This window comes from Anopheles arabiensis, chromosome 2, assembly GCF_016920715.1.
Source record: "Anopheles arabiensis isolate DONGOLA chromosome 2, AaraD3, whole genome shotgun sequence".
NCBI classification, from domain to species: Eukaryota; Metazoa; Arthropoda; class Insecta; order Diptera; family Culicidae; genus Anopheles; species Anopheles arabiensis.
In genome coordinates, this window is record NC_053517.1 from 65,689,431 (window position 1) to 65,705,022 (window position 15,592).

Genomic DNA, 15,592 nt, shown 5'->3' on the forward strand with positions numbered 1-15,592 from the left:
ATCTACTCAGATTTTTAGATACACTTTTTCTGTTTGTCTTAATTGATACAAATTTAGTAATATAAATGCTGAATACAATATGATGGAATATAATTGTCATATGGATACAACCCGGATGATGAATATTGTTACAGTGCTAGGTTGAAATGCCAGCTTGTTGGCTAGAAAAAGGAAAGTGGCGAATAACGGTTTTAAACACTGTGGTGAATTAACGGTAAGCGATACTCTAAATCCGCCACTGATTCTAATATGATTTTCGAACATGTGAAGAACGTTCATTGGACGAAATGCTTCAGCATTAACTGTACCATACGAAACACATGCTTTACTAATAATTAGTTAATTAAGGATAATTTTTTTTCTTTTATCGCATACGCATGGAAGTCTTTAAATAATGTAGAAATAACATTTTCCAGAAACCGTTTTTTAAAGTGAATTATGTTTTTTAAGATAATGCAATGTATTTGCTAAAAATGGATTATATGAGGTTATATTTCGTAATTCAATAGGTTTCGAATAACCATGTATATTTTCATTTATTGTGCTATTGTCTCCTAATATGGTTTTATTCTCTGGTTCTTTCAGCACTTTCCACGACCTTTTAGATTTTAGATGTACCAACTTACTCTCTCTCTCTCTCTCTCTCTCTCTCTCTCTCTCTCTCTTTGTACCCCTGCAATCATAATCATGGTTAACTTATACTTAAAATGTTTAGTTCTTTTCAAATAAGTCGTTAAATTTTATAAAATAATTGAATTTTATGACATTTTCAAGGTGCAACGTATTTCTCATTGTGACTGAAAATAAAAAAATATTTATTTTATGTTTTGTCTACTAATTAAAAAACTTAAATAAAAATTGATTTCCTTGTGTAAGGGATATCAAACATCAAGAGAAAATATGTTACTCTGAATTGTTTTACAAAACTCCCAAATGATGCAAATGTATTCAAATGTATGGCAACTTATGCAGTCGATCTTATTAAACATATGTAGCACACATGGACACCATTTTCTGCTGCTGTCAATATCGAATTTGCTTTTTACCTGTGAATATTTGCATCTGCTGTGAAACCTTAACATGTGACACGGAAAATTAATTGTTTTTGTTTTGCAGAAATACGTAGGAGATTCAGACGATGAATTCATTGAAAAATGCGTAGGGGTTATTATATCTTTATCATTGCCTTCTTTGAAATCTATATCGTACACGAGCAAATTAATTAAAAAATGTTCCACCATGCCAACATCCCTTAAACTCAGTACTACCAGTTAGTTAAAAAATCTGACCTTTAATGGATTGAAACTTCTATATTTAATATTTTCTGTAAATGCTGGTAAAAAAATGGTATACAAATAGTGTATGTAGTTTTATGTGTGAACGTTATGGGCGATGCAATTAATGAGCAAATAAAACAAAAAAAAGTCAAAATTGAATAGGTAAGAAGATGTACAATTTGGTTAAATTAAGTTTTTAATTTTACCCTTTACATGTCCCGAGACTTCATAAAGAACTATATGGCGAATCAATATGTGAAACATTTTAATGTATACATATGACATTGAAATCCCATTATAATTCCCGAATGAATTGGTTTGATGTCTTGAATGGACAACATCATTAACCTTCTATTAATAAGGGTCTGTATTTATGACGTTTCTCCATAATTAAGGAGCTCAATAAAAACATACAACATTGTATGGATATCACTAGGATTATTTACGGACTTTGACATTTTTTTTCAAATGATGCTATAAATCATGTCTTTTTACTAAACCCTTTATGGATTTACAATTTGGAGTAGGGTTAAAAAATTGAATTGATACATTTTTGAGTAACAACAGAAAAAAAGTGCATATTTGTTTCCTTACAAAATAATTTGTAAAGCACTATACATACATTACAGCTTCAGAGTTTCACAGATTCTTATTAGCTGCACATAAGTTTTTCTATACTTTCAATCATTAAGAACCATCGCGTTGCATAAATTTTCTCTCTAGCTATATGAAGAATCTAGACAATTTAGGCTGTCATCATGACAAAAGTTTGGATTAACAAACGATGATACGTATTTAGTTTAAAAACATATTAAAAACGACATTTTACACAATTGACCAAGTTCTTATGAATTATTCACACATAATAAGGAATACTTTCATACGCAGAAAACACATACGATACACATACGTTATACGTTACGTTACAAGCAAATGAAGAACAGCGAGCAGAGCTATTAAGTTAAAATAAAGGAGAGAACGCACTGTACCGTGACAATACTGTGAATGTGTTTGCCACAAACATAGATCTGTGAAATCATGGGATGTTTGCAGTGTACAACATACAGTGTACTAAAAGTTTGTAGATGTATTATAAAAAACATTCTATAAGTATAAAGAGAAAAGTGTATGTCCAAATAAAATGCAACATTTTGTGATTGTTGTAATCTTCCCTACTGTATAACATTTAATACAAATTGAAGCTTTGAAGCAGTTTTATTGAATTTAAGCGCACTGTAACATAGTATAGTGCTAAATCTTAAAAAATTGGGACATGTTTAATGATTAGTTTATTGGATTTCAATCCAATGGTTTTATTTTTACATGATATGACTGATATAATAATAATTTTTCAATTTATTATATGAATTACAAATACAATTGTTTAATTCATTTAAGTTGGAAAAGATTATTTACCTAGAGCATTGAACCGCGATGCCCATGTAAATAAACAAAAAAAGCGAAACACAAAAGCAAAAAACTATAACGAAAGTGATTATATTTTATACAATAAACGAATTCAACGAATCGCAATCTAACAGCTTTCCATCATTCCACGAAAAGAATTTAAGACACCTGCAGCATGTTGTTTCATCATCGTTTTATGTCCAAAATATGAAAGCAAAACCTTCCTAATCTAGCCCCTATGAAAGGTGCGTAAAGCAACATTAAGCATCAGCACTCTCACTTAAAGGCAACGCTTCTCTTAACACATTGATAAATTGAGTGTCGGAACTGGCAAAACATCGTATTACACAGTTCTTCGAAAATAAACATTATGGCATGATCATACCATGGAAAGGGGTTTGACAGCAGTTTGATATGCTGTATATAAAATTGTATACATTGCATTCACGACAAACCCCAGTGCCCAGAGCCTGCGGCGTAGGCATACGGCGAAGGCGTAATCCATGCTTACATATGTTATGCGTCCAGATCAGGTAGCATAATCATCATCGTTGTAAATCGTTCTCATGTTGACAATACATCAAGCAAACTGCTGTACATGACAGTACATAAAAAGTGCAATAACGTCACAAGGTTAAGGATAGTGTTCAGATAATACTGAATATGTTGATTGGTATTCAGATTTTATTTCCTATACCCTTTTCCGCAACAATATTTTTACCGGAGGAAAATTCCTTTAGATGCTGTTGCTATGCTGTGACAAGATCCACACAATCGTTACCATGGTCGAGAGGGAAATGACCACTTGAAATTCAGATGCTTCAAACTAACGAGAAGATGAATGCTTCGCTTATGTGTGTGTCCGAAGGAAGTCAATAGCAGTAGCAGTGCATTACCGTACATTTTGACTAACTACTATTATATCCTTATTTTTCAGATTCTCCGAGGTTCTGAATAGAAAATGTAAGTATTAAAGAATTATTCATTATTTTTTCGCTTGCTTTAACGGACAATTTATTCACCTTCTGAAAAACTATTGTAAATAAACAAAATAAGATTTAATGCAATGTAAATATTTATCTCTTAAGCACATATATTTGTAAATATTGTAAATAACCCTTTCCCAGATTGTTTTAGTTGTTTTCATTATGAAGTATCAACAATGCACTTACCTGAATGAAACAGTGAATCAACTACTTCGTCGTGCGTGGATAAAATGATTATCAAGTGATTCCCAATTAAATCAAGTGCTGCTAAACCACGCACGCTCATTGATAGTAGTTTGAGGTTAATTTTAAAAGCAATAAGCACCCGGGTGGGTCATTAGTACAAAAGGCGCAATCTAGTTTCATAATAAAACTGCCTTATTTACACACGCTTGAATGAATGAGACTTCTAAGGAGACATTTATTGTACGAGTCAGCCTACGATCCAGTTGCTAAACAATTTAGATGTTTGCCTGCTATTCCGATCCAAAGTACTGATAGGCTAGATCAGAGACGCGATAGGCTCCGTTACCACACGCGTTGCTCGTGTCATCCAGGTCAAGTGTAAATATTGCTACACCGCCCAGTGAGCTATCGAGTACATAGGTGAACTTCTGCACCAACGTGTCCTCCGTTTCGATTCCAATCCAACTTTTTCCCTTGAAGTAATAGGTTGTAGCCGTAACGCTATCGCTAGCGGAATTGTATTCACCAGCGATATTGCAAAATTCGTAACGAGCGATAAGTCCGGGGCGTTTTGTATTGAAACCTGCCTCGCCAGGTCCAGTGCTCCGAGCGCCTACCGCACGCTGATCCTCGCTTGCCAGGACGTATGTGCGACCGAAAGTGGCTACCACGAGGTTCACTTTATTCCGGCGAGCACCAGCCGCTAGCCAAGATGTTACCGTTGAGTTCTGGGATAAAAACGATTAGTGGTTCAAATGGAGCAAATGAACCATGAACATTAAAAACAAAATATATAATACTAACTTTAAATATTTAAAACATTGACTACTTACCACACTGATAACGTTGTTTGGTGTACTCGAGAATAATGGTGCCAAATTTGCGACAGTATTAGCAGTATTGGTCGTGAAATTATAAGCATGAAGATTTATCATATCAGCATACCTACACCAGGGTAAAGAACATTTGTTTTGTCAGCTGTTTTATTTCTCGTAAGATTTTGTTGAAACATGTTTTGTTCGTTCCAATTGGCATTTAGTCGGATCATCTCCGTTACGCACCAAAGCTACTTACAAGCTTAGCGAAGTGATATCGTACGCATCAGCGAATTGCGCCGAAACGGACACGGACAGTTGCTTGTTAATCATGTACAATCTCGAACGTAGCCTGTTGACAAACCTTGCCAAAGCACTCTGAAAAAAAAAAATGAAATGATGGCGCACCAAATTAGATTACATTGGGTGGGTGTTTTGATACTTCTCCCACATCCCTATAAGACAAGACAAGATCGGCGCTCTTTCAGCACGCCGCCCAAACTGGCCTCCTATACCTTATCGAAATCAATGTTACGTCTGTCTATTTCCACGCCATCGAAGTTGTACTGTTCCAAAAAAATAGCGACACTGTTCACTAACTTTTCGCTCCGTCCTGCAATAGCCTGCGTTGGTGGGAGGTGAGCAGGAAATAAACAAATGAAAAAGTTTTTTGTCAGATTTATGTTCACCTCTGTTCTTCTCTGTTCGCCCATTCATGAAGGATGCTGGTTCATGCATGACGAAATGGAATACACGTGCTTAAATTTAATACAGCAATTGCAATACATTACGTTGGTCAAGTTTTTGCCACCATCACGATCTGAACTCAGCAGCACGTACAGTTTTACATTTTTGGTCCTGCGTATGTTCTGAAACTCGTCAAATCCAGCTAGAGACAAATGAGGAAGAAATCAGTATAAGGAAGAATAAACGAGTGGGATACTTCTGAGTGTGTCGTTTAAAGCTCGATATTACATGCTGTGTCGTAGTTGCTCAATATGCGAATATCGCCTTGGGCCGTTACACCAACCCCATCGTAGACGTAATGAGTGCAACTTGTTGAACTGATGTTTTTGGGAAACGTTGCCGACACGTAATTTGCTGCTCGGCTGTCGTAATAGCATACGATATCTGTAAAGATGTAAGGTAAAACAAAAGCCAGCAATAACATAATTTCTTTACCGTGTGCCAGTCACGGCCTCTGATAAATTGATGCTAATCAGCATCGACTGGCACGTCTAACGCCAATCATCTGGACATCTCTTAATAATCATCTTATGCTCTCTTGATCCCATCGCTCGCCTGTCATTAAACATTTAATGGGCTCATTAGTACTAATCTTCTCGAACATTTTAGTTTTGCTCCCATTATCATATCCCACGACGTTTGCACCGTTAGACAATTACAGAAAATACCTCTAGATCTTGTTATATGAAAATCACCTGTGTCTATTCATGCTATTATTTAACCATATTATGGAGCATACAACTAACACTTGGGATCATCATTACTTTGCTGCCAACTAAACTGAATTGTCCCTTCAAATCAGTACTATTTATATTTGTCTGTAAACCTTTTAACTATCATTGAATTGTTGCTTAATTTGAACTTCTCAATGGTTTGACGAATAAAGCATTAACCAACTTGATGAATACTTGAATACACTCACTTTTTGTTGCACCTATTGTAATGCTAATCAAAACTAGGAATACAACGCTGCACCACATTTTTACTGCCAGTAGTATTTGTCCGTATTCTTTGAGAGGCTTCAAACGACTAACGCTCATCACACAGATTTATGGGCGAGAAATTCTTTCAAGCATGTGATGATGCTTCTAGCTTTCCTACCGGACGATGCAGCAATCTTTCCATCTTTATTGACACAGTCTGTTCATTGTTTGTTGAATGAACACGACACTCTTGAGACTTTTTTTTGGTCAATGAAATTATCAACATTAGGCAAATTTGATAGAAAAATGTCATCATTTATGGCAGATATGCCCTATATAATGCAGTGAGAGGTTAAATACATTATAAACATCTAGCTATACACATGTATAAGCCGAAAAAACAGGAACAACTGAAACCCAAAGAAATATTTCATCGTATGCCTCTCACATGCTCAAATGGAACATAAAAAAGCATTTCCCTTTGAAATTTACATTTGTATCCCTGCTTTTATATAGAATATCTGTAAAAGAAACAGCAAAATTATGACCAAACCATAAAAACCAAACGAACCACGAGCCATCTAAAACATGGAAATGCCAGAATGTTGCTTCCGTTATTTACAAGTAGTGTTTTTCCACTTTAAAAACTTTTCAGCTGGCAAATTTTCTGCTGTAGTTAGTATAAGTAACCCTTTTCTGCAAGCGAAAAAAATACCCAAGAACGATGAAAGTCTGTTAAGACTTTTATCTTTTTTTGTTCAAAAATTTTTGTAATTATTTAACTACGGATCTTTTTCTGGTAATCTTTTGGTAATATCTTTTTCCTGACCACTTACGACAGCATCATGATTTTAATATATAAATAGATGGATATGTGATTTCCATGTCCCTTGTTGTTATCTTAGTTATTGTTTAAACCTCAACTATTATTTTTTGTTTAAGTCCAGGTGATGATTGTGCAGTTTTGATTAAGCAAATTGAAGAAAAAAAATCAACAAATATTTAAGCGTTATAAACTAAACCATGCGTGTTGTTATGTTTTTCTACTAATTAAGAAATTGGTAGTCTGGACAAATAAATGTGTTTTTTTTATTTTAATAGAAAAATGTACTTCCAAATCGAACTGAGTCGACTGCTTGAGAGGGGGTTATAACCCTGTGGTGAGGCTGAAAGCCGAAGCGGAATCAGTTGTTTACAAAGTAAAAGTAAACGTGACCCATGGGACTGGCACAGTGATACCATTTTTAAGCTTTTTTTGTTGTTGTAAAAGTAAGCTTTTTCCTAAGCGACTGTAATCAATTTTCGGAAAAGGTTCTCTCAGCTGTTCAATTGCTAATGAGTAAAAAAAGATAAAACCCATCGGCAATTTACCTATTGAAACGTTTGTCAATAGACCAATAAAATCGCTTCAATTTTGAAATACTTTCAAAGCCTCTATAAAAGGAATAATATAAACGATAAGATAGGTCTTTTCATAAGAATAGATCTTTGGTAATCGATTATGACATAGAGATTATCTGGCTGACTACGAGTGCATGGAAACACGCTAATTGGCAACGTGATATACATCTATGAAATATTGATTACATTTTGCTTCTTTCCTAAACCCGTGTTCGAAAAAAAATTAAATACGAAATAAAAGCATTGTGTCGTGTTGCACATGTAAAAAAATCCAACGGCTTAGAACAAGAACAATAACTTTGTACATGCACATTCTCATAGATCCATTTTTATACATTTGATGTATTTTTTTTTATTTCTTGATTTTATATATCAATTCGTTGGCGATAAGTTGGCAGGCTGCCACCAAAATTTAAAAAAGTATGTAATACAACTTAAAAGTGGTTTGATTTTTAGACAATAATTTGCTAAGTCTATCAAACTTCTAATAAATTTGTCTAGATCCAGTGGTTGATGATAGGCATGATACGTGACTGCCATGAGTATGCCATAGATAGCCACATCCACAAAACGCTAATATATGTCTTTAGAATTCAATCTAATTATCCTTTTCATTATCTAATTATAAATTCTATTTATTTGACAACATTCAACAGTTGCTAGCATAAGAGAAACTTAAATAAATTAATTATAATATATTAAGCAAGTGGATTATAGAATACGATTCGTGTGCTTGCTCTACGGTTGCGGTCTAATATGGCCGGGTTGTCACCCGCTGTATGAGTGTTTTTGGTCCATGACTGCATCGTTTCATTCTCAAATGTACATGATATCCGACAGATTCATTCTAATTTTCACTGAGGTCGATGAACACCTGTCCCCTGTCACGTATGGAGCGCTCAAAAACATAACAAGCAGTAACTATCAAGAGGATATATAATCTTTTCGCTCGGATATGCTTTCCCCCACATTCTTCGGTTATAGAATGTATGTGTTATTATTGTCTATTGCACTTTGGAAGCATGTGCGAACAAATGCAACGGTAGTTATAAAAATCACAATACAATACAAGTAAAAACAATATTTTCTATAACATTTTTTCACAAATCACAATCACGGAAATGCGGTGTTGTAGTTATAGTGTGATACACTGTATAAACTGATCTAGCATTTGCGATATATATATGACAAAAGTTGTATGTTTAACATTATTTTTTAAACAATTTTGAACCAGACAGACTACTTTTAACAGTATTCATGGTGTATTATTCTAAAAAAAAAGAGTCATAAACATGTGAAGCAGGAGAAAATCCTAAATAGTGATAAAACAAATCAAAAACATACAACATACCTACTAGCTATGCTTTTTTGTAATAGTGATACATATGATGTCACTCCAATACAGTTTTGTTCTTCTTCTTTTTGTAATAACCTACGATGACTATGCCGGCCTATCTTGTGTTCCGAAACTGATCGATACGGTACGGTTGGGATTCGATGCTGACCTGTCCTATAGGACCAAAATCTAAAAAAAATATGTCGAAAAGACGGCCCCAATAAAATCTCTAGCCGGTCAACGCTAACATGATGTGTTCTTTAAAGTACGGATTCAAACGAATAGTTATTGCATTCTTTAAACTTATAAATATGCCTGCTGAAATAAACTAATTCCCCAAGATAAATTGTTTGAGCTAGCGATCAAGAGATATAATGATTGATTGATTTAAACTAAAATTCAATATAGCTTCAATATATAACCGGCGCTCAGGGAGGCTGTGCCTAAAGAACGTTCAAAGAGCTTTAATGCTGCCAATGAAGCCAATGAAGCCAGAACGGGCACACATAAAAAAGGGATCGTGCGATTTGACAAAGTATCCTATACAAACAAAAAACACCAATAACCCTACATTCGTTTCATAATCTTAGCTGTGTGTTCAACTTTGGAGAAACCATGACTGAACTTTGTAATTGGGTGGTAAAAGTTTGGTCATTGTGCCTTTTACTAAGATATCGGAGCATAGCAGTGTAAATTGATGTGTGTCAGGAACTGGGTGCGACCACTGCTCCACGTGTTACAGGTGTATGCTGGCTTTCAAAGCGTAGGTTCTTTCGTGTAATGATTAGTAACTGTGTAACTTGCAGAATGTAAATGATGGAAAAAGTCGAACGTATTCTGTTGGTGCGAGCCAAGTGCGAAAACGTGATGAAAATAGTAAGTTTATGAGACAGTATGTGTACCGTAGCTGATATGTGTGTTGATGTTTTACTAATTACTAATTAAGCTGTGCTAATAATTATTCTTAATGTTTTCTTTTACTAGCTACCTTTACTCTGTTGTAACTTTCGAAATCAACAAAATTTCATACATTTCAATGTGATAATTTGTGTGTCCCACTGCCTCGTCGTACACCATTTCAATTGCATGATGACTTGCCTCTTGAAATTCTCAGTTATTGGATAAAATATCTGTCCCTCTTCTTGAATGTACCAATCAGCCCACGATACCCCGTATAGAATTGTTATATTCTATGTATCCTTATATCCCAGATTGAATGAACACAAAATTACGGAACCTTTTCCCACAGGCAACCGGTGTTGGACGTTTAGCAATGGTGTTTCAATGGTTTCGATGTACTTAGGCAGTAGTTTATTTGGTTCATTAATATCATCAAAATTGTTTTGCTCCGACAAACTTTCTTACAGGGCAACTCCTTCAAATATGATGAATGTAACATTGAATGTTGAAAGGTATGTATGCATAAAACATATCTAAACGAATCTTCAGATGAGATAAAACAATCACAAGAATTCATAGACATAGATGCCATCATGAATATTTGCTCATAAATTAATAGATTGTTGAGCCTATAAATCATATTTGAATACCGTTTCTTCAGATGAGTAGTTAGTAATATGCTATATCAATTAAAATTATTAAGGGATTTTCCATTACATTATATGATGCAATTACCAACACACAATAATTTGCAGTTTTCTCATCTTAATTTTTATGGGAAATCAGTGAATCGTTGACTTGTATTTATAATTACATCTTTTTTATTTGATTAATGGAATTCGAATGGAATCCCAAAAATCAACCGTCATTAAAAATAATGCACTTGTTTTTAATGAGGTCATATGATAGTTCATTGCTGTAAAAGTTTTGCACAATGCAATGCATAAATTACAGTTCATTGAGCATTATACCGCTTCATTAAAATTTACGAATGAATTACTTGTACTCTGTGTAAGTTAACTTCGTGCACTATCAGCTGATGAAATCTTGAGTTTCATAAACATTCAATCAGTTATCTCCTGCTATCAGAAATTTGCTATTGAGTAGCACGAATTTAGACTGTGAAGCTGAAAATCAAATCTGGTATAGAGAAAAATTTTGCTTATGAATTTAGAATGATTTATAATGCCATGTTGTTATTAAAAATGGGTTTATATTAAAGGTAAAGACATATTACTTTTAATTTTTGTTATATAACTTATTATATAATAATAAATGAAATACACACAATATACAGAATATTAAGACATTTAGAGCATAAAGCAGTATTTAAAGGTCATATGAGGCATACACTCATAATTTCCTATCACGTGACGAAAACCATCACAAGCTTTTTTTTAAAGAATGACTCAATCGCATTGGTGATACGATCAAGAAGATGAAGATTTTTTAATGCATTTCTACAACACAAATAAAACCAAAAATAATTTGAAAATATTGTTTTTCGACCCCCAGCTTAATGCTACCTTAAATTTAATAATTGAAGTTTGAAAGTAATTTTAACTTTTTTTAACGAAAAGTTTGGACAAAATACGAGCGTTGTTTATATTGGTTACATATCAGTCTGCCCTTTCATCGTAATGTGTCTTGATGGATGAAACACTTTCGCCTCAGTCCCAATTTCATCAAGGAGAAGTTACAGACTATGGGAGAAGTAATTGGACTTTACGTTTACTTTTGCAAGGATGCACACCATAGATGGCAGAAGACGCGATACGGTTAACCCATGACGGGTGTTGCGGTCCTTAAGTAAGCAAACCTTGATACAATGTTTGCCACCGGGTTGTGGTTTTTCTGAATAATTCACAACATTCCATTGATGGTATTCGCAACGTCCGTCCGGAATATAGCACTGTCAATTACCTCCACCAGAAATGACTAATTTGCAGTTATTAAATCACTTTAGGTAAGATTTAAGGTTTACTCAGCGTTACGTATCGGAGGGGCAAGTTTTGCACAAAACCACAAAAGTGCCATACTCATGCGTGTTATCCCGTGTCAAAGACACCGTTGAGATACTGTTCAAAGGTAGAGCTGAACTAGTTGTTTTGATGTTGAGAGGAGTGAACATTTAAAGTGTTTCCCAGAGTGTCAAATATACATCACTTAATGATTATTAATGTTTGGTTCCATTACTTTTGGCTTTCGTAGATAAGGAGCTTTGGTTTAGACTCAAAATCATTGGATTAAATACTGCTAGATTCGCATAAGTAGGAGTTTTTTTTTGGTAAATTTCTATCACACTATGGTGAACTGTGTACCAAGATAGCAAAACTTACTGATTACTCGGGATGCAGTAGAACATGGGTAAGTAATGCTTTTGAAGCAAATTGTTAGAAGGATTAATGGAGCATGCAAATTTAATCACCCCTGTCGCTTACTATTCAATAAGCGAAGCAGGGCATTTATTCCTCAAAGCTGGTGCAAAGCCTTCCAAACTTCAGTAACTAAAAAGTCGACTAGTAATTTAGTATGATATCAACGAGTCATATCTTTTAAAAAAATGTGTTCCCAGTTTTACTGGGATTAGTTTTTCAGTTTAATGAAAATAATAACCATATTGTCATATATTATTATTATTATTATTTATTAATCTTCAACGGGCCGTATGGCCTAATTAAGATGTAACAGTTCAATAAAAAAAAATACATAGCAAAAACAAGATTTGCATCGCAATTCACTGCGGCCACGGCAAAAGCCGGAGACGTTCCTTGAAGCACTGAGTTGAGATGTCGAAGTCGAAGCAATCGGAGACAGTGTTGAAGACAGCCGACATGCGGAACATAGGGTCTGACCGAACAGCACTGGAACGGGGTTGAGCGAGCCGTAGAGTTTCTCTAGACCTAAGTGTTCGGGATGGTGCATAGATATCGACTCGATGCAACAATGGCGATGAGTCGATAGAGCCATTTAGCAATCCAGCGATGAAAGAACACTGTGCATTGCGTCTTCTAACCGAAAGAGGTTCAAGGCCTAGAAGACGGCACCGCGCAGCATACGGAGGAAGATTATTGCGATCCTGCCAGGGAAGTAGGCGTAGGGCATATCTCGTGAGCTTACGTTGAATCGCCTCAAGTCGAGCAATTGAAGAAGCGGTAGTTGGGCTCCAGACTACGCACGAATATTCCAAGAAATACTGGTTTGTATTAAAAAATGTAAGGTGTGGCACAACAATAACAAACAAATATTTAAAACATATTTTATTTGCCAAAAGTAGTTGCAAAGAGTTTAAATATAAGCACCGTAATATAGTCAATCAAATCGATGGACTTCACAACATACACACCATGCGCTCAAATCTCGAATTGAACGAGCTTCCCTTACCTGCCATAAGCTCAATGAAGCGGAAATAACGATCACATAGTAATGTCCAGATAGTTTTATAAACGAATCAATATTTATGATTATCAGTAAATTTCAATTTTGCTGTTATGAAAGCAAATAATGAATATTATTGTTTTGATGAAATGAATGATCTAGAATGTGCAATAGACATAACTGATATTTAGTTCTTAAAGAATGAAATAATTGAATTGTTACGTAAAATTAGCAATTCCAAGTGTTATTTGTGCAACATTGAATATTCTCCAAACGAATGTATTTTTTAGGAATAACAAGGTATTTTATCTGGTCGATGAGATGGTACTTGTCACACATCTGTCTCACACACTATAACCACAGACGTTGAATCGTTGACTTGTTTCAACGCTTGAATACACCGCCCTCAAAAATATCTTTCGAGAGGCATTTGGTTTCGCACGGTTGTAGGCTATAAAAATTCTGCACATCGTTCATGATGAAATCTAGAGCCATTCGGTTGTTGCCGTTGTCCCAATAGCATACCTTGCATATTTCCAGGTAAAACCGTTCGGCGACTATTTATGACCAAAAGCTAAAACATGTTTTTAGCATCTTGTATCCGGCATCTAAACGAATGTTATCACTATGAAGATTTGTGTCTCTGTTCACCCACTCAACTAAAATATATCTGATCATTTTGCACTCAATGTTTAAAGCATATTCAATGTGTATCGAGAAAAAAAATCCTGATGTACCTAAATATAAAATATGATTTAATTTTTTTTTCTAAAAAAATCTGATTTTTTTTCAATAATGAGCACTGCAGTTTACAACAATACCCTTGCAGAAGTCTTTACCGTACGGTGGTAGCCGTTGCTATTGAATAAAAAATCGACCTATGCTTGCACTGATTTCATATTAACAACCATATGTTATTGTAGGGTTGCAAGTATTCATGAGAGTTTCAACAACATTCCAATCTGATACTCTCTTGATAAATTTAGTTTAGTTTGTTAATTTGATTTATGAGTTTATTTGTATTAATTAGAAGAGAAAATATCGTATGAAACCTCCAGACATCTTATGATGCACAACCTTATTGATAATTGATAATATACATAATTCACAGATTTTCGATTGTTCACTCCTTTTGTTGCTTACTCTTTTAAATAATTTGGATTTACATGATTGTATTTTTTCTTTTCCAATATGTTACAAATTTGGATTTTGTTGTTGGTACTTGGGGTAAAACTCCTACAGTCGCTCCTAGTTAGAAGAAGTTGGTGTGGATCATTTTAACGGTACCTTTAGCCAATCGGCGAACATTTGAAGATTGATTTTATGAGAAAATATAAATTTAAAATTTCAATCGTATGAAAGTTTCTCCTATTGAAAATAGGGCTTTGAGTTGATGATCCTTAATGATAAACAAAACAATTTTAGCCTTTTAAAATAATTTTAATAGATGGTAGAAAGGTACATTGAAAAATACACAGAATAATTATATTTTTGTTCTGCTTTCACAGGTCTGATTAAAAAATAGAAGATAATATTAGGAAAGTTCCAAGTTAAAATGGTTTAATTTTATAAATTGTAGTCGACAGACTGCCTAGTCAACTTGATAGTGTTAGATTGATTTTCCATAAAAAAGAAAAAAGCGTAATCACAGAGATGCTAAATTTGTGTAAAATAAAAATTTGGGGGCGGTCCCGTGGTACAGTCATCAACTCGTACGACTCAAAACATGCCCGTCGTGGGTACCACCAGACCGGCCCACGCATGTTTTTCTACATTTGTTTATTTTAAACTTTACAGAAAATAAATTCTGTGAAAGGGATGGTCCCATGGTACAGTCGTCAACTCAATAAAATGCCCGTCATGGGTTCAAGCCTAGAATGGACCGTTGCCCCGTAGCATGGATTGACTATGATTAAGTGGTTATGAATTGAGTCTAGAAAGCCTGTACATATAGGGGTCGACATGTTCGCGTTGGGCTTTACGCCAAATAGAAGAAGAATAAGAGGAAGAAAAGTTATTCTATGTAAAAAAAATCTATAACCTTTACATTAATCAAAATAAAGCATCTTACTTTTTACCCAAAGTAAACTTCAATCTTCTATACAAAATGTATGGACCAACCATACAACCATATAATCTTTTGACAAAAAGTTTACGCTCTCCCATACAAATCAAGCGTAAACTTTTTGAGTTTGCACCTCGAGTGATGTCCGTATAAAACATATCCAGGATTTCC

General features: G+C 34.5%; 2 protein-coding genes across 3 annotated transcripts in view; one reads left to right on the forward strand and one right to left on the reverse strand.

Moving 5' to 3' along the window:
- Positions 1-15,592, forward strand: part of LOC120893353 (G-protein coupled receptor dmsr-1) — a 63,834-nt gene that overhangs the window by 21,118 nt on the left and 27,124 nt on the right. Inside the window, exons 2-3 of one of the 2 annotated variants that reach the window (XM_040295170.1) lie at positions 3,622-3,647; positions 10,446-10,490. The gene's annotated coding sequence lies outside the window, so the exon portion shown is untranslated. The remainder of the gene's footprint in view (positions 1-3,621; positions 3,648-10,445; positions 10,491-15,592) is intronic. The other variant, XM_040295169.1, reaches the window with a different exon arrangement.
- On the reverse strand, positions 4,066-6,433 carry LOC120893354 (chitotriosidase-1-like). The gene is made up of 7 exons (XM_040295173.1): positions 6,341-6,433; positions 5,647-5,802; positions 5,463-5,560; positions 5,187-5,294; positions 4,931-5,049; positions 4,690-4,801; positions 4,066-4,584 (listed from the first exon to the last, which is right to left on the reverse strand). The coding sequence occupies exons 1-7, from the start codon at positions 6,396-6,398 to the stop codon at positions 4,147-4,149; spliced, it is 1,089 nt and encodes a 362-aa protein (XP_040151107.1). The 5' UTR covers positions 6,399-6,433; the 3' UTR covers positions 4,066-4,146.

Bases quoted from the DNA above. Each gene is read 5' to 3' on its own strand.
- LOC120893354 (XM_040295173.1), bottom strand. From the start codon at position 6,398: ATGTGGTGCAGCGTTGTATTCCTAGTTTTGATTAGCATTACAATAGGT. The intron at 5,295-5,462 runs GTAATGTATTGC...CCACCAACGCAG, and splicing joins GTGGCAAAAACTTGACCAAC to GCTATTGCAGGACGGAGCGA. The intron at 5,050-5,186 runs GTATAGGAGGCC...TTTTTTTTTCAG, and splicing joins GTAACATTGATTTCGATAAG to AGTGCTTTGGCAAGGTTTGT.